This window comes from Pipistrellus hanaki, assembly GCF_964339955.1.
Source record: "Pipistrellus hanaki genome assembly, chromosome: 1".
NCBI lineage: Eukaryota > Metazoa > Chordata > Mammalia > Chiroptera > Vespertilionidae > Pipistrellus > Pipistrellus hanaki.
The window spans coordinates 60,489,031-60,516,838 of NC_140503.1; the positions used below are offsets into that span (position 1 = coordinate 60,489,031).

Here is a 27,808-nt window from a genome sequence, read left to right on the forward strand (position 1 = left end):
CTTGATATGATTTCTATCTTCTTGAATTTGAAGAGACTTTGCCTATGTCCCAAAATGTGGTCTATCTTTGAGAATGTCCCATGTGCACTTGAGAAGAATGTATATTCTGTGGCTTTGGGGTGGAATGTTCTAAAGATGTCAATTAATTCCATCTGCTCTAGTGAGTCGTTTAGGATTGATATTTCTTTGCTGATTTTTTGTTTAGATGATTTGTCGAAGGGTGACAGTGGGGTATTAAAATCTCCTACTATGATTGTATTGCTATTAATCTCTCCCTTAATGTCCTCCAGCAGTTTTTTTTATGTATTTGGGTGCTCCTGTATTGGGTGCATATATATTTACCAGGTTATTTCTTCTTGTTGGATTGTACCCTTTAGTATTATGAAGTGGCCTTCATTATCTCTTGTTATGTCCTTCATTCTGAGATCTAATTTGTCAGATATAAGTATTGCTACCCCAGCTTTTCTTTCCTTTCCATTTGCCTGGAAAACTTTTTTCCATCCCTTCACCCTCAGTCTGTGTGCATCTTTTTTTCTGAGGTGGGTTTCTTGTAGGCAACAGATGTAAGGGTCTTGTTTTCTTATCCAATCTGACACCCTATGTCTTTTGATTGGAGCATTTAATCCATTTACATTTAAGGTTATTATTGATAGGTACTCATTTGATGGCATTTTTATTCTATACCCATGTTCCTTCTTCAATTCCTATTTCTTTATTTTTACAGTAGACCCTTTAGCATTTCTTGCATTGCTGGTTTGGTGGAGATAAATTCCTTCAGTCTTTTTTTGTCTGTGAAGCTCCTGATTTCCCCTTCAATTTTGATTGATAGTCTTGCTGGGTACAGTATTCTTGGATTCAAACCCTTCCTTTGCATGACTTTGTATATTTCATCCCATTCTCTTCTGGCCTGATATGTTTCTGTTGAGAAATCAGTTGCTAGTCTGATGGGGGTTCCTTTGTAAGTAACTTTCTGTCTCTCTCTGGCTGCTTTTAAGATTCTTACTTTGTCGTTGTTGTTTGCCACTTTAATTATAATGTGCCTTGGCGTCTGTCTTCTGGGATTCATTTTGCTTGGGACTCTGCGAGCATCTTGGATTTGTGTGGGTTTTTTCTTCTCTATCTCAGGAAAGTTTTCTGTCATTATTTCTTGAAATACTTTTTCCACGTCTACCTCAGTTTCCTTTCCTTCTGGAACCCCTATTATTCGAATATTATTTTGTTTTTTAATGTCCCAAAGCTCCCGTAGGCTCTCCTCCTGCTTTTTAATCTTTTTTTCTAGAAGCTGCTCTAATTGGGTATTTTTTTCCATCTTGTCTTCTAGCTCACTGATGCGGTCCTCTGCTTCATCTAGTCTACTCTTGATGCTTTCTATTGAGTTCTTCATGGTAGCGATGTCATTTTTCATTTCTTCTTGGTTCTTCCTCAATTCCTGATGGTTCTTCCTCATTTCTTCTTGGTTATTGTCAAATTTCTCTTCCATTCTTTTTAGCCAACCTATAATCATTATTCTGAACTCTTGCTCTGGTAGGCTGCTTGCCTCTGGCTCGTTTACTTCCTTTTCTGGTGATGCCTGCTTTTCTTTCATTTGTGGGGTGTTTCTTTGTCTTCCCATGGTATCTCTTTTCAGGATGTCTGGTTATGTGGTGTTCTTTCTCTTGCGTTAATTTATAGGTGCAAAATACAACACTACCAGGTACAACACGAGAGGCACTTAACAGGAATGTATTTACAATATTAATAACCTCTAATAAAGGTAACCCCTAGCGATAGGCAAATTAGGGTATAGGAGAGAAGGAAGGAAGGAAGGTAAAAATAAAATAAAGAAAAATTAAAAAAAAAAAAGTCAAAGAAGAAATAAAGTAATGACAAAATGAAGTTAGAAAACAGGGAGAAAAAGAAGAGAGAGGGAGAGGGAGAGAGAGAGAGAGAGAGAGAGAGAGAGAGAGAGAGAGAGAGAGAGAGAGAAAAGAAGCAAACTAAAAAAATGGGAAACAAACTATATATATGTGGAGAAAATTGCCATAGATCAACCACTGAGCCCAGCCAATGCCAGTAACAATACTTGGAGATTAATACAAACTACAATACAATATCCACTATTATTAAGTAAGGTTATGATATACAGAAGTCAAAGAAACAAACAAAAACAGAGGATTTTAAAAAAAAATACAAAGCAACAATAACAACACAGGAATAAGCATAACAATTTCACTGAAAAGCATAAATATTCACAATAATCAACCTTCACTCAAACAATGAGAAAAGGATAGAAAGTAGAACCGTTTTTTTGTGTTTTTTTGTGTTTTTTTTTTTTTTTTTTTTTTTTTTAACTAGTTAATATAGTGCAGAGAGTGGTATTTATACACTTGTATCAGGGGTTGGAACTTAGGTCTATGAGTATAGTGAGAGCTTTAGCAGAGGGTATACAGAAAGAATAGAGGAAAAACTAAAGCCGGAAAGGGATAGGATAAACTGGAGACTAAAAGGTTAAAGTTTAGTAAGAGAGTGATGGGGTAAAGGTCGAATTGAGATAGGGTTGAATGATGCTATAGTAGAGATTAAAATAGAATGAAGGTTACTCCCAATGTAAAATAAAGACGAAGTAAAATGGTACTGGAGAGGAAAAGAAAAAAAAAAATTGCAAAATAGCAGTAGTAATAGTGATGATAGAGATCGAAAAATGTAATAATTGAAAAGGTAAAATCAAGTAAGGAAAAAAGAAAAAAAATCGTTTCTGAAGTAAAAGACGTAAAAAATGAAAATTAAATAAAAAATGTAAAAAATGAAAATAAAATAAAGAATAGTATAATTAGCCTAAAATTGTCCAGTAGTGTTCAATCACTTCCTCTGTTATTGTATTTGGTATGCCTGGTTCTTGGATCAGAGAGTCTTGCTGTTCCCAGCATTCCACTGCACCTCAGTTTTGTAAGGTAGTCCTTAATTTTAGGTAGGCTATATCTTAGTTATTTGTGTCCATTTATTTTTGATTAATTAAAAGAAAAAAAAGAAAAAAAAAAAAAAAAAAGGCTGTTTGTAGTTCAGCCCTTAGGTGTCAGTGTTACCAGTTTGACCTCCCAGACTTTGGTTGCTCTGGCCTTCTTTCTCTCTGGGGGCGGGCCCTCGCAACTCTCCTGGGCTACAATATAGGCGGGGCCGCGGCGTTCCAGGCCGCACTGGGGGCGGGGCCTCGCGGCGCTCTGGTGCTACAATATATCAATAGGTGGGGCCGTGGCGCTCAGGGCCGCACTGGGGGCGGGGCCTCGCGGGAGCAATGGGGCTACCGCAGCCTGAACTCTCAGGCTAGCCACGCAAACTCTGACCTTTCTGTGGGTGGTTGAAGAGCTTCCTTGAATCCACGCGCTTGCTCCGATCGGGGCGCCACAGGTGCTCGATGGACTCCTCGGCTGTGGGTTTTCCAGGCCTCAGAGAAGCTGCTCCCTTCCAGGTAGGGTGGCGCCGCCTTTGCGCCGAGCCCCGAGCTCCGGGAGAAGTCGGGAGTGCTGGCCGCTTGGTCAGGAAAACCTGTCCAGCGGACACTTCCTTACCTTCCTAGAGTGATCCGCTGCCCCTTAGCTGCTAATCAACATTCCCTGAGCGACTCAGATGTTGCTTCTATCTGTTTTGGGACCGGGGTCAGAACAAGTCCATCTGTTCGGTCGCCATCTTCAAGCCTGGATCTGAGTGCAGCTGACAGAGTTAGGCAGGGCTGAGCAGCTGGGCTTCAGGAATTTCCAAGCACGTTGTGCCTGTAATATGTTTTGAAATCAAGACAAACTCATTTTTCACTTATTAGATGCATACTTCTACTGGAGGAGGATTTTGTGACTGTGGAGACACAGAGGCATGGAAAACTGGCCCTTTTTGTATAAGTCATGAACCTGGAGCAGCAGCTACTACAAAAGAGGTAAGAATATTAGTTGTTGTTTTTTAAATATGTAGCCAAATAAAAATTTTAAATAAAAAATGCTAACTACCTTAAGCTTGCTGAAATTAGATAGAAATAAATGTTTTGTGTATGGGTTAAACTGAATTCCATTGAGAATCCTAATAGTGAATTTGTAATGAAAAGTTAACTCAGAATACTTTTTGTTAAGCAGTCAATTTCATAAGAATGAACAATACACATTTAAGACTAAAAGAACAAAGTAAGTAATTATTATTAGAAGCCAAATGTAACAAATTAGGAAACAGTAGAACTGACACATAAATTTAATAATTACTTTCCTTAAAAAAAAAAAAAGTCAACAAATTGATTATCTGCTATACATCCTAATCTAGAAAAAAAGAATTGAGCCAACACAGATATAGATAATTATAAAGGGAAATGAGGAAATAATGATACAATCGCAGAAGAGGAATTGTAAGGATTATAAAAAAACTCTTTAGATGACAATAAATACATTTGAAAATGGATTACTTCATCAAACAGTATAAAATGCCAATTTATTAATAAATAGAACACTTGAACTATTTGTAAGCTTTGAAGAAATTCAGAAAATTGTCACAATACTTTTTAAAAAATGCCATGTTCAAATAGTTTCACAGAGGAATTCTTTTCAAAACTTCAAGAATAAAGATTTTTGTATTCTTTAAACTAGGGGTGTCGAACTCAATCAGAGAAGGGGCCAAAATCTAAAATCCAGCCTAAATCGCGGGCCGAATGGTTTACTGAACAGTCATAAACTGACAATGTCATAAACTGACAGCGGAGTGCAGTGATGACAGCGCGGTGCGGGCCACATTGCAAGGCCTGGCGGGCTGGATTTGGCCCGCGGGCCTTGTGTTTGACACATGTGCTTTAAACTGTTCCAGATAACCCTAAAGCAGTAAACACCCCAGGGCCCACATTTGATCCCTTTAAGTCCCATTTTCCATTAAATGCAATCAGGGATTGCTGTGAAAATACTAGATTCCAGGCCTTAGGGAATACATAAGCTTATAAGGATGGGTTTATGTCAAAAGAAGAACACAACTTGAAAGGACTTCCATTGACCTGAGTTGGACAATTGTAGCATCAAAAAATAATAACAAATAATGATAACAATTGGTTAACTCATATTGAAGATATAAAAATCCATGAGTTCCTAATGAAACATATATAAGAAACAGAAATAAATAGAAAGATGAAGTTTGTTGCTGTCGTAGTGATTATTGTATCAATTCTTTACTCTAAAAATTGGTAGGAATTGTGTCTCATGGTAAACAAGTATTTCCAGTTGATGAGGCAAAGCTCTTTTTTTAAAATATATCTTTATTGATTTCAAAAAGGAAGGGGGAGAGAGAGAGAGAGAGAGAGAGAGAGAGAGAGAAAGAAACATCAATGATGAGACAGAATCATTGATCAGCAGCCTCCTGCACGCCTCCTTCTGGGGATCAAACCCACAATGGGGCATGTAACCTTTACCAGAATTGAACCCAGGACTCTTCAGTCTGCAGGCCGATGCTCTAGCCACTGAGCCAAACCAGCTAAGTCAAAGCTCTTTTTTTCTAGACGAATACTAGCTAGTAGAAAAGGGATACTAGAATAAGAAAAAGCAACGTTATGCAAGCCCTAAGGAAATATATGATAAGTGAGGATCATTAATGGATGTGAAAACCCTTGAGACTTGAGTTGATAAGGAACAATATTCACATGGTCCTAAATTGTCATCTCATAGATTATTTGCTGGTCATAAGAGAAAAAAATGAAACTTTACAATGGAGGTATCATATTATCATTCCTGAAACCAGTCATGAATCATTGCTAATAGTGGGTTGATGTGGCATAATGAGCATCATCTGATATAAAATGCAGTACATAGCTTAACACCTGAAAATCAGTTAATGCAATAAACCATATAAATAGAATAAAAAACCATATGATCACAAAAGATGCATCAAAAGCATTTAACTAATTCCAACACACTTTTATGATAAAAAAGACTTAAAACTTAATAGAAGGAAACCTCCTCAATCTGATAGAGGGCATCTAGGAAAAACTCACAGCTGTAATTATACTGGATACTGTATCCCTAACATCAGGAAGAAGACCAAGATTCTGTTCTTGCTATATATCTATTCATTATTGTACTTGAGGTTCTAGCCACGGCAGTTTGTCAAGAAAAAGAAATAAAAGGCAAACATATTGGAAAGGAAGAAGTAAAACTAGCTCTATTTACATATGATATAATTTATATAAAATATATAGACTATCCTAAGGAATCCATTAAAAAATAATTAGAACTAATAAATCAGTTCAGCAAGATTTTCCTATATAATAAAGAGGTAATATGCAAATTGACTGTCATTCCAACACATAAGATGGCCACCACAAGATGGCCAGCAAGGGAGGACAGTTGTGGGCTATCAGGCCAGCAGGGGAGGGCAGTTGTGAGGGACCAGGCCTGCAAGAGAGCGCAGTGGGGGGCGATCAGGAATATAGGGGAGGGCAATTAGGGGCAACCAGGAATGCAGGGGAGGGCAGTTGGGAGCAACTAGGCCAGCTGGGGAGGGCAGTTATGGTTGACCAGGCCTGAAGGGGAGGACAGTTAGGGGCGATCAGGCCTGCAGGGTAGGAAAATTGGGGGCGACCAGGCTGGCAGGGAGGGCAGTTAGGGGCAATTGGGCTAGCAGGGGAGCAGTTATGTGTTGATCAGGCTGGCAGGAGAGTGGTTTGGGGGTGATCAGGCTGGCAGGCAGAAACAGTTAGGGGCAATCAGGCAGGCAGGTAGGTGAGCAGTTGGGAGCCAGCAATCCTGGATTGTGAGAGGGATGTCCGACTGCCTGTTTAGGCCCAATCCCACTGGACATTCCTCAAGGGGTCCCAGATTGGAGAAGGTGCAGGCTGGGCTGAGGGACACATACTCCACCCCTATGCATGAATTTCATGCACCCAGCCTCTAGTAGGATATAAAATAATCATATAAAAACTAGAGGCCTGGTGCACCAGTGGGGTTTCTCAGCCTGGCCAGTGGGATCGGGCAGAAACTGCCTCTCTGACATCCCCTAAGGGGTCCCGGATTGCGAGAGGGTGCAGACCGGGGAAGGAACACGGAGGTTGGCCAGCTGGGAGGGCCCATAGGAGGGCTCTAGGGCGTGTCTGCCTAACTCACTCAGTCCTGATCGGCTGGACCCCAGCAGCAAGATAACCTACTGGTCAGAGTGTCTGCCCTTGGTGGTCAGTGCATGCCAGTGAGAGTGGTTGAGTGGCCTTAGCATATTATTAGCATACTAGAGACCCGGTGCACAAAATTTGTGCATGGGGAGGGGATGTCTCCTAGCCCAGCCTGCACCCTCTCCAATCTGGGACCCCTCAAGGGATGTCCGACTGCCCGTTTAGACCTAATCTATGTGGGATAGTGCCTAAATGGGCCGTCGGACATACATCTCACAATCCAGGACTGCTGGCTCCCAACTGCTCACCTGCCTGCCTTCTTGATTGCCCCAGCTGCTTCTGTCTGCCAGCCTGATCACTCTCCTGCCAGCCTGATTGATGCCTAACTGCTCCCCTGCTGTTTGCCCCTAACTGCCCTCCTGCCCTGCCAGCCTGGCCACCCCTAACTGCCCTCCCCTGTAGGCCTAGTCCTCCCTAAATTCCCCCCCACAACTGCTTTCCCCTGCAGGCCTGGGTTTCCCCCATCTGCCCTTCCATTAAGGCCCAATTGCCCCCAACTTCTCTCCTCTGTTGGCCTGGTCACCCCTAACTGCCCTCCCCTGCAGGCTTGATCAATCCCAACTTCCCTCCCTTGCAGGCCTGGTCCCTCCCAACTGCCCTCCCCTGCTGGCCATCTTGTGGCCATCTTGTGTTCACATGGGGGCAGGATCTTGTGTGTTGGAGTGATGGTCAATCTGCATATTACTCTTTTATTAGATAGGATAAAGGCCTGGTGCTCAGGTGGGGGCCTGCTGGTTTGCCCTGAAGGATGTCCTCTATCAGGTTGGGTGTTCCCTTGGGGCATGGGGTGGATTGGGTGAGGGGCCAGCTGTTGTTTACAGGTCGGCCACGCCCCCTGGTGATCCAAGCGGAGGCCCTGGTATCTGGGGTTTACTTATCTTCTACAATAGAAACTTTGTAGCCTGGATCGGAGCCAAGCCTTCTGCTTGCACCATAGTGACAGCCATTTCTGTTGGTAATTATGTATCTTCTATAATTGAAACTTTGTAGCCTGGGGTGGGTTCAAGTCTCCTGCTTGCTCCATGGCCTGCAGGCATTTCTGTTTGGGTTTATGTATCTTCTATAATTGAAACTTTATAGCCTTAAGTGGAGGCCTGGGTCAGCCAGGGTGTGCTGAAAGCTTGGCTTCCTCCATTGCCAGGGTCAATCCTAGGATCCTGCTCTCTCCAACTCCGTGGCTGCCACCATTTCTGTTTGGATTTATGTATCTTCTATCATTGAAACTTTGTTACCTTGAGTGTAGGCCTAGGCTGGCAAGGGTTGGCCGAAAGCTTGGCTTACTCATTGCTGGGGAAACCCAAGCCTCCCTCCTGCTCTCTGTGGCTGTAGCCATTTTGGTTGGGTTTATTTACATATTCACTCCTAATTGGATGATGGGCGTGGCTTATGGGTGTAACAGAGTGATGGTTAATTTGTATATTACTCTTTTATTAGATAAGATTATTATAGCCCTGGCTGCTGTGGCTCACTTGGTTTGGTGTCATCCCATGCACTAAAAATTTGTAGCTTAAATTCCCAGTCAGGGCACATGCCCAGGTTTTGGGCTCAGTCCTCAGTAAGGGGTATGCAGGAAGCAGTTAGCTAATTGACGTTTTGCTTTCATTGATGTTTTTCTCTTTCTCCCTCTTCCTTTCTCTAAAAATAAATAAATAAATAAATAAATAAATAAATAAATAAATAAATAAAAATATCAATTTAAAAATTAAAAAAACACACAAATATACATAATTGTTATAAATTAAAAACAATATCTTCTTTATCCATTTTATTTGTATACAATGTTGGTAGTGTGTTTTTCTCTGCTTACAGAATTTACGTTGTTCACTAAATGAGGAGGTAATTGCCCAAGCCAGGAAAATGTTCCCTTCAGTGATAAAATACATTGTAGAAATGACTATATGGGAAGAGGAAAAAGAACTGCCTTCTGAACTCCAAATAAGGTGAGAAAATTTTTCAAAAGCTATTTTGAAAGTTTTAGTGATTGTCATTTATATTGCAAAGTAAGTGTTGGAAAAATGTTTTTGTTATTTACTGCTTAACTTATTACCATTATGCAAATTTTATAGAGAATTATCTTTTGGGAATACTTCCAAAATGTCCATTTATATGAGATGTTTTGCTAGACCTTAACAGAAGTTAAGCTAAAAAGAAGAGCCTAGTCAGGATCTTCTGACTTTTACAAAAAACAAACAAACAAACACACAACTATTTGTGGGGTCATGTTCTAAATGATTTTATAAGTCCCTAGCAGCCACTTATCCCAGTAGGGAAGTAAATTGCCCAGTTTGATACTGGCCTGGACCAACTTCCAGGCTCCCAGGAGGTTTGTGAGCAAAGGTAGGGACTTGGGCACAGTGTCTCTCCCTTTAGCCCAGGTCTTTAAGATTAAAAAATGTTTGATAACCCAGCCAGTGTGGACTAGTGGTTGAGTATCAACCCTTGAACCTGGAGTTAATGGTTTGATTCTCAGTCAGGGCACATGCCCAAATTGTGGGGAGGGGGAGTGCAAGAGGTAGCCAATCAGTGATTTCCTCCTATCATTGATTGATGTTTCTATCTCTCTCTTCTTCTCCTTTCCTCTCTCAATGTGTTCCTCACTTGGGTTGTTGTACATTTAAAAAACAAACAACAGCCCTAACCGGTTTGGCTCAGTAGATAGAGCATCTGCCTGCGGACTGAAAGGTCCAGGTTCGATTCCGGTCAAGGGCATGTGCCTTGGTTGCAGGCACATCTCTGGTAGGAGGTATGCAAGAGGCAGCTGATCGATGTTTCTCATCGATGTTTCTTTCTCTTTCCCTTCTTCTTTGTAAAAAATTAATACAATATATATTTTTAAAAACACACAACCACAACAATAAAAAGTTTGATGTCAAGAATTAGGAATTGGCCCTTTCCCCTGTTCTTCAGTATCTAGGATTATTTCAGTTGTAGCTATTTAACATCTTTAAGCCTCAAATCCAAGAATTCCAGAAATAGCCATAAATAAGTTTTCTGAGAATATAATATTTGCTCTTAACTTACAAGTGCAAAAGGGGATTCTAGACCTGATATGAAGATATAATATGGGCCTTGTGGGTAATTCTAATCACAAATATATTCTTCTTCTTTGAATTTACTAGGTTTTATGGTTTATTTTATTTTAGGAGAGAAAATTAAGAATTTAAGTTTATAGAGACAGTAAACATACTATTTTACTCCTGCTGGGCCCATAAACTGCTAGGAAAAATACAGGTCATCAGAGATTATGTCCACAAAGGTTTTAATTTCAAATATGTGATAGCATCAGTTAAACACACTTAAGAATTGTGTTGATCTGCTAACCTGTCAAGCTCAGGGAAGGCCTGAGTGGCAGTCTTGCAAACTCAGAGACCTAAAATAACCACAAAAGATGGTTTGAAAATTAAACATCTAACTACAAACAGGTTATAGTGGGTAGTCATGTCCCAGATATTTCATCTGACAAAGATCAACTCAGATCTTCTTTACTGAGCCCATTTGCCTTTTTGCCTCTAAGATAGCATATCTGTCTATGAGATGTCTGGGTAACTTGTAACTTCCCTTTTTCTGGAGCCCCTGGGGCACAACCAAATGTGGTGGGCGTTAGGACAGATGCCTCAAATTCCTTCTTATCATGTTAATTGTTCCTGCACTCACCTTAGTACATGTCCATCATTTTACTTTTTATCCAGTCCCAGAAGTTTCCCACCGCTTTGCTTTCTCCCGCCTCCTTACTCCATCACCAATGAATTTCATGTAACCCACCTATGTCCCTCCTTTGATTTCAGTGTATAAATAGAAATGTAACCCTGCCATTCTTCGGAGCATTATCTCAATCCATTGAGGTTCTGCTTCCTGGCATATGTCGACAGTTTGGCTCAAATAAACTCACAAAAATTAAAAAAAAAAAAAAAAGAAAGAAAGAAAGAAAGAAAGAAAGAAAAAAAGAAAGAAAAAGAATTGTGTTGGTCAACAAAATACTAGTTAGCAATCTGCCTGCCTAAAAGGGGAGAATTGTTTGAGTGTGGATGTGTATGAAGGCAGCATTGGACTTCAGATTCACAGATCTGAGTTCTATCCTTCTCACTGCTTATTGGCATTGTGACCATGAAGAAATCCTTTTGAGCTTCCGTATTCTAAGCTATAAGAGACCCAAGAAAATCTTCCTCTTTAGAGTTATGAGGATCAATAACTGAGTGCATTGTAAAGCATCTATATAATAAAAAGCCAGGCTTAACCAGACCAGAAGTCAGTGCTGAGTTGCCATGGCAACCCAGTACTGACTGGGGCGACTGCCAGCACCCTGACCCAGCACTGGGGTTGCAGATCAGGCCCAGAGAGAGGCCTGCATAGAGAGAGAGGCAGGATCTGATCCGTAGCCTCTTTGGCAGCTGTTGATCGGAACTTGCCTCTCTTTCTCTCCTGGCCTGGCCAACAGCCTTACTTCCATTTCTCTCCCTGCCTCCACTGGGACTGCTGATCAACCCCGCCTTTCTGATTAGTCCCTGTTGATAGGCCCAAAGATGCTGACTAGCATAGAAACTGACCAATCAGAACCAAATCTGGTTGAATGTAAGGAGCCAATTGCTGCCTAGGAGGTGGAGCTTTTGACACTGCCTGGCATAGAAACTGACCTATCAGAACCAAATTGGCCAGCAGAGGAGGGCAGTTAGGGGCGAGATCAGGCAAACAGAGGCAGTTAGGGGTGATCAGGCAAGCAGGGGAGAGCAGTTAGAAGCGAAATCAGGCTGGCAGGGGAGGGCTGTTGGGGGCAACCAGTCTGGCAGGAGAAGGCAGTTGAGGTGAGATCAGGACAGCAGAGGAGGGCAGTTGGGGTGATCAGGCAGGCAGAGGCAGTTGAGGTTGAGATCAGGCCAGTAGGGGAGAGCAGTTGGGGGTGAGATCAGGTTGGCAGGGGAGGGCAGTTAGGGGTGATCAGGCAGGCAGGCAGAGAGGGTAGGGGCAATCAGGCAGGCAGGCAGAGGGGTTAGGGATAATCAGGTAAGCAGGCAGGTGAGTGGTTAGGAGCCAGCGTTCACAAATTGTGAGAGGGGGGTCCAACTGCCGGTTTAGGCCCAAACCCACAGGGATTGGGCCTAAACCCGGGGTCGGACATCCCCAAAGTGGTCCCCTATTGGAGAGGGTGCAGGCTGGGCTGAGGGAAACTTCCTCCCCTCCATGCACGAATTTCATACACTGGGCCTCTAGTATTATATAAACTGTTGAAAACTGATAATATCTAAATTTGTGTAGCCCATGACAACTGTTCTCACATTTTATAAGATCCTCACACCAGTCTTAAATGTAGACATTATACTCTTCTTAGTGATGTAAGAGGTATTGTCATCTCAACAAGATTAAAAGCCTAAGCCACCCAAATGTCTATAAGGTCTCTTACTCAATCAAATGGTAATGCCTACACTTTAAATTTATACTTATAAAAACTTAAATGCACTGTAAAACCAGAAATATAAGGTAAAACAAAAATAAATTTAATAAAAACTAAATGTTACTATTATTGCTTGCTTGAAGGTTCTGAGTCTGGGGTCTTTTTTCCTTTGTCAAGATGAGAAGTTAGCAAGAGTTAAGAGTGGTATTAAAACCATGATACTGGCCTGGACCAACTTCCAGGTTCCTAGGAGGTTGTGAACAAAGGTAGGGACTTAAGCAAAGTGTCTCCCTTTAGCCCAGGTCTTTAAGATTAAAAAATGTTTGATAGACCTGCCATTGTGGCTCAGTGGTTGAGTGTCAACCCCAGAACCTGGAGATAGGGTTTGATTCCCCGTCAGGCAAATGCCAGGATGGCGGGCTCAATCCCAAGTGGATGTGTATACGAAGTAGCCAGTCAATGATGCTTTCTCATCATTGATGTTTCTATCTCTCCCTCTCCCTTCCTCTTTCATTGTGTTCCTGCCACTAAACTGACAATAATAATCTACACCCTGCCATGATGGCTCAGTGGTTGAGCATTGACCTATGAACCAAGAGGTCATGGTTAAATTCCCAGTCAGGGCATATGCCCAGGTTGCAGGCTCGGTCCCCAGTAGGGGGCATACAGGAAGCAGCCAATCAATGATTCTCGTTGATGTTTCTATCTCTCCCTCTCCCTTCCTCTCTGAAATCAATAAAAATATATTTTAAGTAAAAAAATAAATAAACTGACAATAATCATCTGTATTTGGAAGTGATAAAAAAAAAAAAAAAGTTGGGGAAAAGTTCTGGAAAAGGTAATACTTTTATTAGGGTTTTTAAAATTCCACAGTACCGTACTAGTAAAATAATTTCCTATATGAGTATTATTGTGGTATTTTCTCATATGTAAGAACTTACACAATGCTGCTTTGGTACAGATGTCATATGTTATTTTAGCTTATTTTTCATATTTTCCTTTTTTTATTTGTTGTAATATCTGAATGCTTATCTTCTTTTTTAAACAGGGAGAAAAATGAAAGATACTATTGTGTCCTTTTTAATGACGAGCACCATTCATATGACCATGTCATATACAGTCTACAAAGAGCTCTTGACTGTGAGCTTGCAGAGGCCCAGTTGCATACCACTGCCATAGACAAAGAGGTTTGTGAGCTTCATTTGAATTATTGTACTGCCTTATATCAGTTCCTGGAAGTTAGGTGTTGACTGAGCCTTTGCCCCTTTGCCAAGTGCTTTAGTATTGTGTTAGGTACAACCATCTTCTTCACCCATTTCTTATATCCTACACAAACTGGTTAAAACTTGATTTTTCTACGTGTGTATCATAGTTTTAGATAACTATGACTGTCCTCTTTTAGTCTTAAGTAATTAGAAAGGTGGCTGAATGTATTTGGCAGAGTATAGAATGTTGGCTCAACTTCAGTCTGTAATTTTTATAGAATGAATGAATAAGTGTGTGAATTATTAAAAGTGGATAATTTCTACGTTTTTAACATTCATTAAAACTATTTTTAGAGTAATATTGATTTATGGCTCAGCTTTTATTTCATTTCCATCCAAAGTAATGAGTTCCTTAAGTGTATAGAAAGACTATTTAACACAATCCTGCCCTAGAGAGGAGTATAATATAGTGAAAGAAGCAGCATGGCATTAGTAATTAGTGTAGTGATTCTGGGGCTTGAGGAAACAACATCCTGGCCACACCTCTGACCCACTAGTGGACCTTACGTGTGTTATCAACACATGCTGAGGAACTTCGAGTTCATTCATGAGAAGTATTTATTTATTTATTTATTTATTTATTTATTTATTTATTTTTATTGATTTCAGAGAGGAAGGGAGAAGGGGAGAGAGATAAGAAACATTAGTCATGAGAGAGAATCTATTGGCTGCTTCCTGCACGTCCCCTTCTGGGGATCAATCCCACAACCCAGGCATGTGCCCTTGACCAAAATCAAACCTGGAACCCTTCAGTCTGCCGGCCAGTGTTCGCCACTGACCCAAAGCAGCTGGGGCTATGCATGAGAAGTATTTAAAGCAGATAGCAGGAGTTTAGTAAACCTCAGTTATTATAAAAATAGAGTACACTACAAAAAGTAAAGAACTGACATCATGCTAGGCAGGAAATGTAAAATCTTAAAGTATAGAAATTCTCTACTAGTGATATAAAAGTTCTGGAACTACCCAAAGGTGTTAAACATTTGTGATTATCTTTCATCTTTTAACTTTTAGGCAGTCGACTAATGATTAATAATTAAGAACTCATTAGGTTTTTGGGCTCTATATTATTAATTGATTGGATTGTCATTCTGCTATTTAATTCTCATGATTGTCTATTATTAGGGTCGTCGGGCTGTTAAAGCTGGTGCTTTTGCTGCTTGCCAGGAAGCAAAAGAAGATATAAAGGTAATTTTCTGAATTAGGGACAAAGAGAATGTAAGAGGAATGCACATTATAAGAACCCAAGTTAAACAACTATCTTTTTTAAATGGGTTTTGCTTCCTAAGTAAAGTTAGGGTTGATGCCTTTGGACTCAGAGATTTTGAACTGCAATGGTCATGTAATTTCTTTTTTAAAGAATAGATTACTTAGTTAAGACAAAACTTTTAAAACTAGGTGTGTTTTTTTATATTCCTTTTATTTGTAGAGTCATTCAGAAAATGTCTCTCAACATCCACTTCATGTAGAAGTATTACACTCTGATGTTATGGCTCATCAGAAATTTGCTTTACGTCTTGGCTCCTGGATGAACAAAATTATGAGCTATTCAAGTAAGTATATAGTCTAATCCTGTGTTGTTTTTTTTAAATAGCTACAAATTAAAAGTATTAAGTATAAAATAAAATTTATTTTTTTAATATATTCTGATTAATTTTCAGAAATACATTTCAAATACTGTAAATAATATTTTATTGGCTCTTGATTCTATGATGTTGACAGAATTGTCCTTGTTATCAAATGTTCGAAGATTAATGTTAATTTTTTCACATGCTATAGGAAACATACTTTTGGGAGAAATGTTATAAGAATAAATACTATGTGATGGCTTTTTTTTGTAGGTGATTTTAGACAGATCTTTTGCCAAGCATGCCTTAGAGAAGAACCTGGCTCTGAGAATCCCTGTCTCATAAGCAGGTTAATGCTTTGGGATGCAAAGCTTTATAAAGGTAGGTGGATCTTTGCTTATGCTGTTTGCTGTGAAGCAAAGGAAGATTATGACCTTAAAGTAGAGCTCTGATCTGCGTTGTTTACTAATATCAATGATCTTGGTTTCTAAGATAAAAGTTAAAGTAAGATCAACCAATCAATATGTATTCTTCTGTGTTGAAACTGGGGGATACTTCCTTTTAATTATAGTGCCTTTTCATTTAATCAGGATGAGTAAAAGAAGTATGTATATGTATGTAGTGCCATTATTAAAGCTGTACTAATATTCATTTTTATAATTCTAAACAAAGAACAAAAAGTGAAGGGTAAGAGAGAAAAGCTAAAGGGGATGGAAAAGGGAAGAATAAAGAGTAAGAGTAGTTTTGAGTGAAATAGAATGAAAAAGAATGGAGGAATGTTGGGAGAGGTAGAATGAAGTAGGATAAAGTAGTGAGAAGACTACAGAAAAAGAGGAGAAAGGCCATATGTATATATTTTTAATTCTATCTATTAAACATTAATGTGATAATGCTACTCATATTTAAGTCCTTAAGGTCTACTAGCATGTGAAATCATTTTATAATATTTTGCCACTTCTAATAGCTGGAATGTTTCTTTTGCCTTGGTGATACTACCCCACTTCCCCCCAAAATGATTTATAGGTGCCCGTAAGATCCTTCACGAATTGATCTTCAGCAGTTTTTTTATGGAGATGGAATACAAAAAATTCTTTGCTATGGAATTTGTAAAGGTAATTGCTCTTTATAAATAGATATCAATAAATAGAAATAGAAAACATTTTTATAATGAAGTAATAGAAACAAATGGGATAATTATGAATCCAGAATTTAATTTTATGATTCATTTCTTTGTCAAACATTTTTTTTCCCCACATTTGTTAGTATGGAAACAGTATTTTGGGAGAGGAGAAAGGTGAGAAATGACCTATTATTTGCTGAGACAGAACAATAGAAAGTTATCACATTCATTCATCCTTCCTAATCATTTGCCTGTTAATATAATAATAGATGCGACTAGTTGAAAGTCGTAGCAGGGAAAAGGAACATATAAGAAAGCTAAAGTGCCCTGGCAAGTTTGGCTCAGTGGATGGAGCATCAACCTGCAGATGTAGGGGTCCCAGGTTCGATTCTGGTCAAGGACATATGCCCAGGTTGCAGGCTCCATCCCAAGTAGGGGATGTGCAGGAGGCAGCCAATCAATGATTCTTTCTCATCATTGATGTTTCTATCTCTCCCTGTTCCTTCCTCTCTGAAATAAATTTACATATATATATATGTATATATGTGTTAGTATGTGTATGTATATTTGTACACATATACATACACATACTTACTAGAGGCCCAGTGCATGAAATTCATGCAAGGGGAGTGTGTTCCTCAGTCTGGCCTGCATGCTCTCAAATTCAGGAGCCCTCAGGGGATGTCCGACTGCCTCTCACAGTCCGGGACCTCTGGCTCCTAACCACTTGCCTGCCTGATCACTCCAACCTCTCTACGTACCTGCCTGCCTGATCGCCCCTAACCACCTCTGCCTGCCTGCCTGATCACCCCTAACTGCTCCCCTACCATCCTGATCACCCCTAACTGCCTCTGCCTTTCCCCACACCCAGGACTTAGGATTCCCTCCTCTGGCTGGTTGCAGGCACCCAGGACCCGGGCTTTCCTCCCTCTGGCTGTCCACCCATGACCCAGGCCGGCTTTGCCCAGGCTGGCTGCAGCTGCAGTAGACTATGGGTGGGTGGCTTCGCCTGGGCTACAGCCGAAGGCACCTGGGACCCCAGGGCGTGCGTCTGTTCCTCTCCTGGGCCACAGCCACAGCCACAGCCACTGGTGCCCAGGACTGTGGGGCACACAGCTTGTCCCTCTCCTGGGCTGGGCTGCAGGCACAGGCACAGCTACTGGTGCCCAGGACCACAGGGTGGGTGGCTTGTCCCTCTCCCAGGCCGCAGGCATAGCTCCTGGCGCCTGGGACCACAGGTCGGGCAGCTTGTTCCTCTGCAGCCTGGCTGGTCTCTATTCCCATTCCTCTATCACGAGCTCATTTATGCCTGACTGATCCCCATTCCTCTCTTCCCAGGGTTGAGGTGTCTGAGTCGTGACAGCGTGAGTGTATAATGAGCATTTGCATATTACTGTATTAGGAGGATGTTTTTAAAAAATGCTAAAGGGAGGCAGGAATTACATGGGCAAGAGTTCTGTTTTGCCTTATGTAAGGTGTCTAGTAAATACTTGTTAGGTTCCTCTGATATTGAATTGCAGGCAGTTCTGTAACACTTAAAATAGGGCAGAGATAGGACCCAGGATAGAACTGGAAACAGAAAGTGAAATAATGATTGTTAAAGGCAAACGATACTATAGGGTAAGATCCCTCACTTCCTGAATTTTAGAAGTAGATTGTTAAAAGTAACTAAGACATTTGGTTTCTTGAAAGGTGATGACAACTCAGGTTGTCAACTCTATTTTTCTAAAATTCTTTAGAGATACAATATTGAACCATATGTGTAATCTGAAAGGAAATTATTTTCTTATACAAAATCAGTTCTCTTTACTGAGATGATATTTTTTGTATGCAGTGGGTACCTCTTAAAATCTATGGGAATTCTAATGGATAAAATTAAATATGTAGATTAAGGATCTAATACTATGCTTGATACATAATTGAATGTATTATTATTTGTGGTCTCAGTATATTAGGGTTTATTTTCAGCTGGTATGCACCAGTATGGATAAGAAATTATGTACAGCCAGCATCCATTCTATTTAAGGCTAGATTGAATCTGATTGGTTAGTTTTCTGGTTCATATCAGTTTGTAAGTACTTGAAATATAGCCCATGCCCTATACCAATGGTTGGCAAATGGCAGCTTTCGAGCCACATGTGGCTCTTTGGCCCTTTGAGTTTTCTAACACTATTTCTTCAAAATAGACTCACTCAGGCCGAAAACTGACTTCTGCGTATGGGCCACGAAGTTTCAATCGCTATGTACGTGTGCACCTGCATGTGGTATTTTGTGGAAGAGCCACATTCAAGGGGCCAAAGAGCCGCATATGCTCTCGAGCCTTGGTTTGCCAACCACTGCCCTATACCATTGGGATAGAATTTGCTAGCGACTGCCCCAGGTCTTATTTGGAGGAATGATATACTGCACCATTGCTGTTCTCTGTGATATTTTACCTGTGTTTGTGTGTTTTGTGCATTTTGTTGTTTGTTTGTTTTTAATATTTATTTGTTTATTTACTTATTTATTTTAAGCCTCACCAGAAGATACTTTTTCCATTGATTTTTGGAGAAATTAGGAGGAAGGGTAGGAGGGGTAGGAGAGATGTGAGAGAGATGCATCGATTGGTTGCCTCTTGCACATGCCCCAGGGATTGAATACTTGACCAGGAATTAAACCCACCACCTTTTGGTGAGTGGGCTGATGATGCTCTAACCACCTTATCATACCAGCAAGGGCTGCATTTTTTTTTTTTTTTATATATATATAGTTCTCACTTCCAACTCTGTGAGATTGGGCAGTTGAATTCATGTTTGGTCTCTTGTTCATTATTTTCTTTCTAATATATTTTTGTTGACCATATTATCTCTCATCAAGAAATAGGAATTTTAATACTTGTCATCTTATATGTAGAAACAGATTTGCAACAGCTGTTAAAATTGGGATTTTTAAGTTTTCAGTAGTCATTTTTAATTGATTCTCCACTTCTTATTATATCTTTCAGTATTATAAACAGCTGCAGAAAGATTATATCAGTGATGATCATGACAGAAGTATCTCTGTAACTGCACTGTCAGTTCAGATGTTTACTGTTCCTACTTTGGTATGTATTAATTTCTTTGCAATCTTTCTAAGTAAAACTTGTTTTGTTTTTTAAGAATTTTGCTTAGTGTTGATTCAAAACAGTGTCAAAATCATTACGTTGAGCTAATTTCATCTGGAAAAATGAATAATATGTGGTATCTACATGTGAATAATATATTAATGGTATCCAAGACAAGGTAACTTGCAAAGTGGGAATGATGGCACTGCCTTTGTCTTAAAGTCCTGATCCTTACATGTTAACTCCAGAGTTTATTTCTCAGTTTTAAGAGTAACTTAGAGCAATACCTTTTCAGTACCAATTTTTTTTTTGCTTTTTTATTGTTATTCCTTAGTTATTGGGGTGAGTGGATAGATTAAGATAAAGCAGGAGTAGGGTATGACTCCAGCATTGTGGGAGATATAGTGCTGCATAGACCTTGGAGGAGAGTGGAGGATTATGCTTTCTTTTTGTACTACTTTTTGTCCTATTTCTTTTGGACAGTTTGGCTAACTATACTTTCCCATTTCAAAGTCCAGAGAAAAGGATGGGAAGAGATAGTGGATTGGGAGTTAGGGGGATGTGCCATAATAAATAATGTGATAGAATTTATGAAGTATATCTATGATTGTTCTATTTTTGCTCATTGTGTGATTGCCTATGGTAAGCATTATATCAATATAAATAATCTTAGTAATGGGTTTGGGGTGTCCAGATAGGTGTTTTCTAGTTATTGAGGAATAGGGAATTTTTTACTTTTAGAAAATAGCTTCTCAGATATTGCTGTTTTGTGAGACTAAGGATTGTGTTTGATGTTCAATAAACATATTAAAAATGACTCACTGACCAAGCAAATAAGTTAATACTAAAGACAACATTTGAAATATTCTGCAGGCTCGACATCTTATTGAAGAGCAGAATGTTATTTCTGTTATTACTGAAACTTTGCTAGAAGTTTTGCCTGAGTACTTGGATAGGAACAACAAATTCAACTTCCAGGGTTATAGCCAGGACAAACTGGGAAGAATATATGCTGTTATATGTGATCTAAAGTAAGTTGTTCGAGTCAAAAGGTGAGGGTACTTATTAAACACACTGTGCTTATTTATTCTGTCTTATAAATAGACTTCTGATACTTTTGGTTGTCTAAGATTCACTTTATAATGAGAAGTAAAAAGAACTCTTACTGAATCATGTCAATAAATGTTTTAAGTGAAGGCTTATTATAGAATTAAAACCAATTTAATAAAGAAGGGGCCTGTCACAGTAACTTAGGGTCACTAAGTGAGTCTCCATCATAATTACTATGCCTTCCACTCAGTTCCACTTCTGTACTTTGGTTCTGTCCCTCTTGTATAGTCTCTTTGGGCATAATTTCAAATGATCTAATTGGTGTAAATTTCTTTTTAACTCCCTTTTTTCATACATGTTATTAAGTTATTGATATTCATCAGTTGTTTCTTAAGTTTTTCTCCTTGAAGAAAGTGGAGTTTTTTTTTTTTTTTTTTTTTTTAACTAAAATAGAAATCATATGATAAATCTTGGGATTGTTGGACCTAAAAGGAAATTTATTTTAGAAATAAATGGTGAACATTATAAGGGTTGTAATATCAACTATTCAATAAATCATAAACTTCAAGAAAATCTTTTCTTTTAAGAACATATTAAAATAAAATATATTTCATTTAGTTTGCTATTTAAAATGAAGGGCTATATGACATAATTATTTTCTAGTCCCAAGGGGGGGATAATCAAATTTTGTCCACTTCTTCTAGTGACCATGTAGGGTATAGAGAGATGGAAACAAATAGACTTCCAAACCAACGTAGAAATAGTTGAATCTATTTAAAAATATATATTTGAAAGGTTTTTGGAAGTATGCCTTGGGTCCTTGATATTACTGAGGAAAATGCTTCCACACCTTTTCAAATTCCTCAATTTCTAAATATGATTATGACATATAAATCCTTCTTTAAAGTTCAGTAAATGATTATGTTATCACATCTTCAGGACAAGTAGAGATGGTGGAAGAATTCAGTAGTGAGTCACCATTTAGCTATTGTAATTCACAAATTCTGCATAAATTATGTATTAGGCAAAACAAACAAAAAATATACAAAAACTCCAATGGTGTATTTATAGTTATCAGTGTTAGTGTATTCATCATTTTTTTTTTTTTTTTTAGTTTACTGTATAGGGAAAATCTCTTTACTGTGGCTCTCATTACTGTGAAGTACTCTTGTAACTGAGTTATTTTTATATCCAGAGAAGAGATGCTTTATCACATCATTGTCTCATCATATTTTATTTTATGGATCTCTGATAATAGTTACTTTCTATGGTGAATAATTTAGAGTCAGGACATCCCTGCATACCCATGTGATAAGACTTTAAGAGATTCTGGTTTAGAAGTCAACTTTAAAGTTTTCACACTCTTTTGATGCTTACAAGAGAACATCCTTACCTAAATAGAGATATCTCTGATGACAAGGAAAAGGGAAAGTGAACATATTTTGAGCGCCTGTTCAACAATTACTGTTCTAGGTTTCTCTTTAACTCACTCTCACAAGTGTCCTCTGTTCTTTTTTAAAATATATATATTTTTATTTCAGAAAGGAATGGAGAGGGACAGAGATAAAAATATCAATGAGAGAGAATCATTGATCAGTTATCTCCTACTCTAGGGACGGAGCCCACCAGCGGGCATGTGTCCTGACCAGGAATTGAACTATGACTTCCTGGTTCATAGGTCAGGCTCAACCATTGAGCCACACAAGCCTGGCTTCTGTTCTTTTTTAGTAACTGTAATGTGCTAAGGAGCTTAACTTATTTCATCTTGTTTTATTCTTGAAATATTCTCATAAGCTAGGTAATTTAATTTTATTTTTAGATTATAATTATTTGCCTAAGGTCACAGAGCTAGTAAGTAGCAGATCTTGGATCTGAGCCCAGCACTGTTTATCTATTAACTCAAATTCTTTTCACTTCATCTTTTAGCCTCACAAAATAAATATCAATAAAACTTTCTCTGAAACTTAGTCTAAAACGTCAGTCAGATATACCCTTCATTTAACAAATAACTATTGAGTCCCATTTTCTCAGTCATTCTTGGTAGAAATTTTGCAGTCATATCTTATTTTTACTCTTTTTTCATAGATTTATTTATTCGCCACTTCTTTCTGAACCCAGCTTTAAATCAGAAATAACCACAAATATTTAATGTCTTTTAATTGTTTCCAGAATAAAGTCTAAATTCTTCCAGATTTGTAGCTCTCCATAGACTTACCATATATGTTACTAATCCAACTGTAGCATTTAACATTTGTTAGTACTGCTACAAGCTTTGTTAAGTCAGCCTCAGAAAATTTTCATTCTCTCAAAATCTGTGTATTCCAACCATTGAGTAACCCTGTCCAGCTGTTAGAAGTTCATTATTTTATGTTGAACTCTGTCTTTTTGTTGCTTTCCTTCTGTAGTTCTGTTTCCCTTGGTCCATTCAGAACTTCAGTTCTCATTTAACTTGAAGATAGTAGGCATATCTGCCAAGACTTCACTGGTTGAGTTTCCTTAGTTTCCTTAGCTATCCACTTTTCATATTTAAAATTCCTTCTACATTATTGTCCTACTCTACTGAACCAGTTCTAGTTGAATGTATTCCATTTAAGCTAGTTGTAAAGAAATGAACACAGTACTCTGAGGCCTGCATAGTAGAAGAAAGGGATTGTTATGCTGGGATCATTTTATTTTACTTTTTATTGTTTTTTGTGTTTTGCTTTCTTGTTAATACTCACCTGAGGATATTTTTCTATTGATTTTTAGAGAGAGTGAAAGGGGGGTTGAGAGACAAGAGAGAGAGAAACACAGGGGCCAGGGAGTGAACCTGCAACTGAGGCATGTGTCCTTGACTGGAATTGAACATGGGACCCTTCAGGCTGCAGGCTGTCACTCTAGCCACTGAGCCAAACTGGCTAGGTCTATACTGCAATCATTTTAAATAATAAACCTCTATTAATTTAGTTTAATTTCTCATTCACTCTCTGGGGGTATTTGATGTGATACTTTGTTTCTCAGTTGCTAATCATTGTGAAAATGAAACTTAGAAAAGAGAAGCAGTTGAACTTTGGTTCTATTAAGTAAATATTACCCTTTTGTTACTTTAACCCTGGGATGGAGAACTTTGATTTACCAAGGGCCATTTGAATATTTATAACATAATTCAAGGGCCATACAAATTTATTAGCTTAAAAATTAGTCTGCTACATTTGGTCAAATATTTAATTAACTCACCTCTAATGCCTTGGCAGGGCCAGACCACATGATTTTGAGGGCCTTATAATAATGGCCCATGGGCCAGACATTCCTCACTTGTTCCTGCAATTTGTTCCTGTTTCTAAAAAGGATAGTAGACTCTCAAACCAAATCACCCCCTTACTCTCCCATCCTTCCCTTGCTTTTCTTCTTCTCCTTCCACTGCTTTTGCCACCTATTTTATCTTCAGACTCCTTTTCCTTTCCTTCATTATTCTTTTCTCTCTTCTTATCCCTCACATCTTCTCTACTTGCTAGGTTGCTAGGCATGAACTATGCCAGGTTATTAAAAACTGGAAATATAAATTCTCTAGAACAGTGCTCAAATTTTAATATGAATACAAATCAGTTGGGGAGCTTGTTAAAATGCAGAGTTTTGTTCACTACGTCTGACTAGAGCCTAAGAGTCTGCATTTCTAAAGAATACCCAGATAATGCTGTTTGTTTGTATACCATACTTTTAGAAAACAAGCAAACTTTTATGTCATTTGTTCACTGTGAGATTGTAAACTTTAGTCTTTTTTACCTTTACAGTTGGCGGCGGGGGGGGGGGGGGGAGGGGGAGGGGGGTGTCTGTAATGCTCTCAACAATAAAGATTTTTTTAAAAGATTTAGAGTTCTAGCCAGTTTTTCTCAATGGTTAGAGCGTTGGCCCATCCACCAAAGGGTTGTGGGTTCAATTCCCAGTCCTGGTTGGAGCGCAAGCAGGAGGCAACCAATTGATGTGTCTCTCCCCCGCTCCCCCCCCCCCCCCCCCCCCCCCCCCGCCTTCTACTGTCTCTAAAAATTCAATGGAAAAAATATCCTCACTCCTCCAGTGAGCTTTTGAGAGGAAGGAAGGAAGGAAGGAAGGAAGGAAGATTTAGAAAGGTTATTAGTGTATGATTATATTTTAAACATATTAATAGATATATAGAGAAAGAGAAAATTAAACTACAATTCTTAGTATCTTTACAAAGTAAAAAAATATTTTTCCTATCTTTGTTGCCTTTGTCTCCTATGTTCCTAATTTACTTCCTTTGTATTTTATCTTGTTTTTGTTTTGAGTGCTTCACATTGTATTGCAGTGTCCACTATCCATATCTATTTTCCCCAGTACACTAAGGACCTCAAGGACAGGGTGTCTTGTTCATGTTTATGTTCCCAATGTGTGATATTTAACAGGAATTTATAATATTTGGATTGACTGAGTGCAAAATAATTTTTATAATTGCTAGATTCCTTCCTGAGAAGTCATTTCCCAATTAACATTCTTTTCATTGGATATGAAACCAGTTCCAAATATCCTGACTCCTCCATCCCCAACTGTAGTGTATTTATTGTCTGAAATCAGGTCGTAGGAATAAATAGATTTGGAGAGCCAGTGCAATATTCACAGATCTCTAGTCATTATACACTCAGCAGCAACAACAAAGTTGTTAAATCCTCTTAGACCAAACTACTATATGTGTTGTGAATTTTCTGTAATTCTCATGACTATGTCTTTTGCAAGGAAGGGGAAAGTGGGTAATTTTAGTACAATAAGTATTTTATAGTTTACAAAATATTCTGAAATTATTTGTCTGCACAATCAGCATGTATTCTACTCATGCAGTTTTGACATGCATTTTGAAACTGAAGGCGATTTTTACTTGCCTTTTGGGTGAAGGGTATAAACAATTGTAAAAAATCTGTACTGTAGTTATCCAACTGTGATAGGCTAAGTTGCTTCTGAGTTCATTTAATCAGAACTAACTTTTGAGTGGAGAGTCAGGCTTAGCTTTGACATCTGTCTCTTCTGGAGCGTTCACATTTTGCTGGGATAATTCTAGCTCTGCCCAGAGCTTTTAATTGTAAGAAATTATAATACATAATTTTGATGAATCAACATTATTTATAACCCTGAGTAGCTTAAACTGTCTCAAATATGAAAGTGAAATATTTCTTTGTCTCAATATTATAGGTATATCCTAATCAGCAAGCCCACCGTATGGACAGAAAGATTAAAAATGCAGTTCCTTGAAGGTTTTCGATCTTTTTTGAAGATTCTTACCTGTATGCAGGTATGGTACAGTTCTGCACACCAGTAAGATAAATTTATTTTTAAAAATTTAACCTGAGTCTTTAATATTTTTTAGCAATTTTTTTTTTATTTCAAGAAGAATATATCTAGCAAACTAGAAATAAAATTCAAACACTGCCTCACTGATCCTGCTTTATGTGATACTGTAGTTAGCACTGTACATGCATTATCTCTTTGAACCTCATAGCAATCTTATGAGGTAGTTATTATTATTATTATCTCTCTTTTTATAGATAAGGGAATTGAAACTTAGAAATAAGTGACTGAGCTGAGATTTGAATCTGTTTATTCTGACCTACCCTGTTTCCCCGAAAATTAGACTGTCTTATTAATTTTTGCTCCCAAAGATGCGCTAGGTCTTATTTTCAGGGGATGTCTTATTTTTCCATGAAGAAGAATATGGTACACATTTATTGTTAAATGAAAATAAAGGAAATTTATTACCTGTATACGGTATGGTAGTATGGTAGTTGTCAACACAAACCAGACAAACTGTGAGCCCTACAGTATCATGAATTTACTCATTTATTCATGACAATCATGTCGTAATCTTCTGGAACATCATCATAACAATCCAATTCCTGAATTTCCTGGTGAATTTCTTGTGACTCCATTTCTTTCAGAATCGGTGGACCAAATCTCTCATGTTTAGCCTAGGGGGGGCCTTATTTTCGGAGGATGTCTTATTTTTGGGGAAACACGGTATATGTGTGTATGTATGTATATATATGTTAATCACTTTTTTCTTGCAGGGAATGGAAGAAATTAGAAGACAGGTTGGACAACATATAGAAGTGGATCCTGACTGGGAGGCTGCCATTGCCATACAGATGCAATTGAAGAATATTTTACTCATGTTCCAAGAGTGGTGTGCTTGTGATGTAAGTAAAATTGTTATTGTTAGTAGGAGCAGTGTCTTTTTAAGTGCTCTAGTGGTTATTATAGTTTAGCTTTATATTTGCAACTTCATTGATGTAAAGTTTACTTAAGTTGCAACTTCCCCCCTCTTTGCCCGGTCATCCCTAACTGCCCTTCCCTGCAGGCTTGATCGCCCCCAACTGTCCTCCCTTGTAGTCCTGGTCCTTCCCAGTTGCCCTCCCCTGCTGGCCATCTTGTGGTGGCCATCTTGAATTCACATGGGGGCAGCCATCTTGTGTGTTGGAGTGATGGTCAATCTGCATATTACTCTTTTATTAGATAAGATAGAGGCCTGGTGCATGGGTGGGGACCAGCTGGTTTGCCTTGAAGGGTGTCCTGGATCAGGGTGGAGGTTCCCTTGGGGTGTGGGGCGGCCTAGGCGAGGGGCCTGTGGTGGTTTGCAAGCTGGCCACAGCCCCCGGCGACCCAAGCGGAGGCCCTGGTATCTGGGATTTATTTATCTTCTATAATTAAAACTTTATAGCCTTAAGCTGAGGCCAGGGTAGGCCAAGGCTGGAAAAGCTTGGCTTCCCCTATCGCCGACGGCAACTTAAGCCTCCTGCTCTCTCTAGATTTGTGGCTGCTGCCATTTTTGTTGGGATTTATTTATCTTCTATAATTGGAACTTTGTAGCCTTGAGAGGAGTCCAGGGCCTGCCAGAGCGGGCAGAAAGCTTGGCTGCCTCCATCACCAGGAAAATCCAAGCCTCCTGCTCGCTCTGTGGCTGGCTGCCATCTTGGATTGGCTGTGGGCATGGCTTGTTGGTGTAGCAGGCTGATGGTTAATTTGCATATTACTCTTTTATTAGATAGGATAGTATTCCTCTTTTAAGATAAAATCAGTTTGAGAAACACTGTCTTAAAAAGTGACCTTTTGGGCAGGTGCAAGAAGCAACCAATCAATGTGTCTCTCACATCAATGTTTCTCTCTGTCTCTTTCCCTCCCTCCCTTCCACTCAAAAATATCAATGG

The 27,808-nt window shown here is 39.0% G+C and overlaps 1 protein-coding gene across 3 annotated transcripts in view; it reads left to right on the forward strand.

The window, feature by feature from the left end:
• UBR1 (ubiquitin protein ligase E3 component n-recognin 1) overlaps positions 1 to 27,808 on the forward strand; it is a 133,323-nt gene that overhangs the window by 22,516 nt on the left and 82,999 nt on the right. For all 3 annotated transcript variants that reach the window (XM_084902813.1, XM_084902814.1, XM_084902815.1), the window contains 11 exons: positions 3,794 to 3,904; positions 8,963 to 9,093; positions 13,588 to 13,726; positions 14,927 to 14,989; positions 15,231 to 15,354; positions 15,643 to 15,750; positions 16,393 to 16,481; positions 19,473 to 19,571; positions 20,445 to 20,602; positions 25,800 to 25,899; positions 26,672 to 26,800. In XM_084902813.1, the coding sequence (XP_084758939.1) occupies positions 3,794 to 3,904; positions 8,963 to 9,093; positions 13,588 to 13,726; positions 14,927 to 14,989; positions 15,231 to 15,354; positions 15,643 to 15,750; positions 16,393 to 16,481; positions 19,473 to 19,571; positions 20,445 to 20,602; positions 25,800 to 25,899; positions 26,672 to 26,800 (1,251 nt within the window). The remainder of the gene's footprint in view (positions 1 to 3,793; positions 3,905 to 8,962; positions 9,094 to 13,587; positions 13,727 to 14,926; positions 14,990 to 15,230; positions 15,355 to 15,642; positions 15,751 to 16,392; positions 16,482 to 19,472; positions 19,572 to 20,444; positions 20,603 to 25,799; positions 25,900 to 26,671; positions 26,801 to 27,808) is intronic.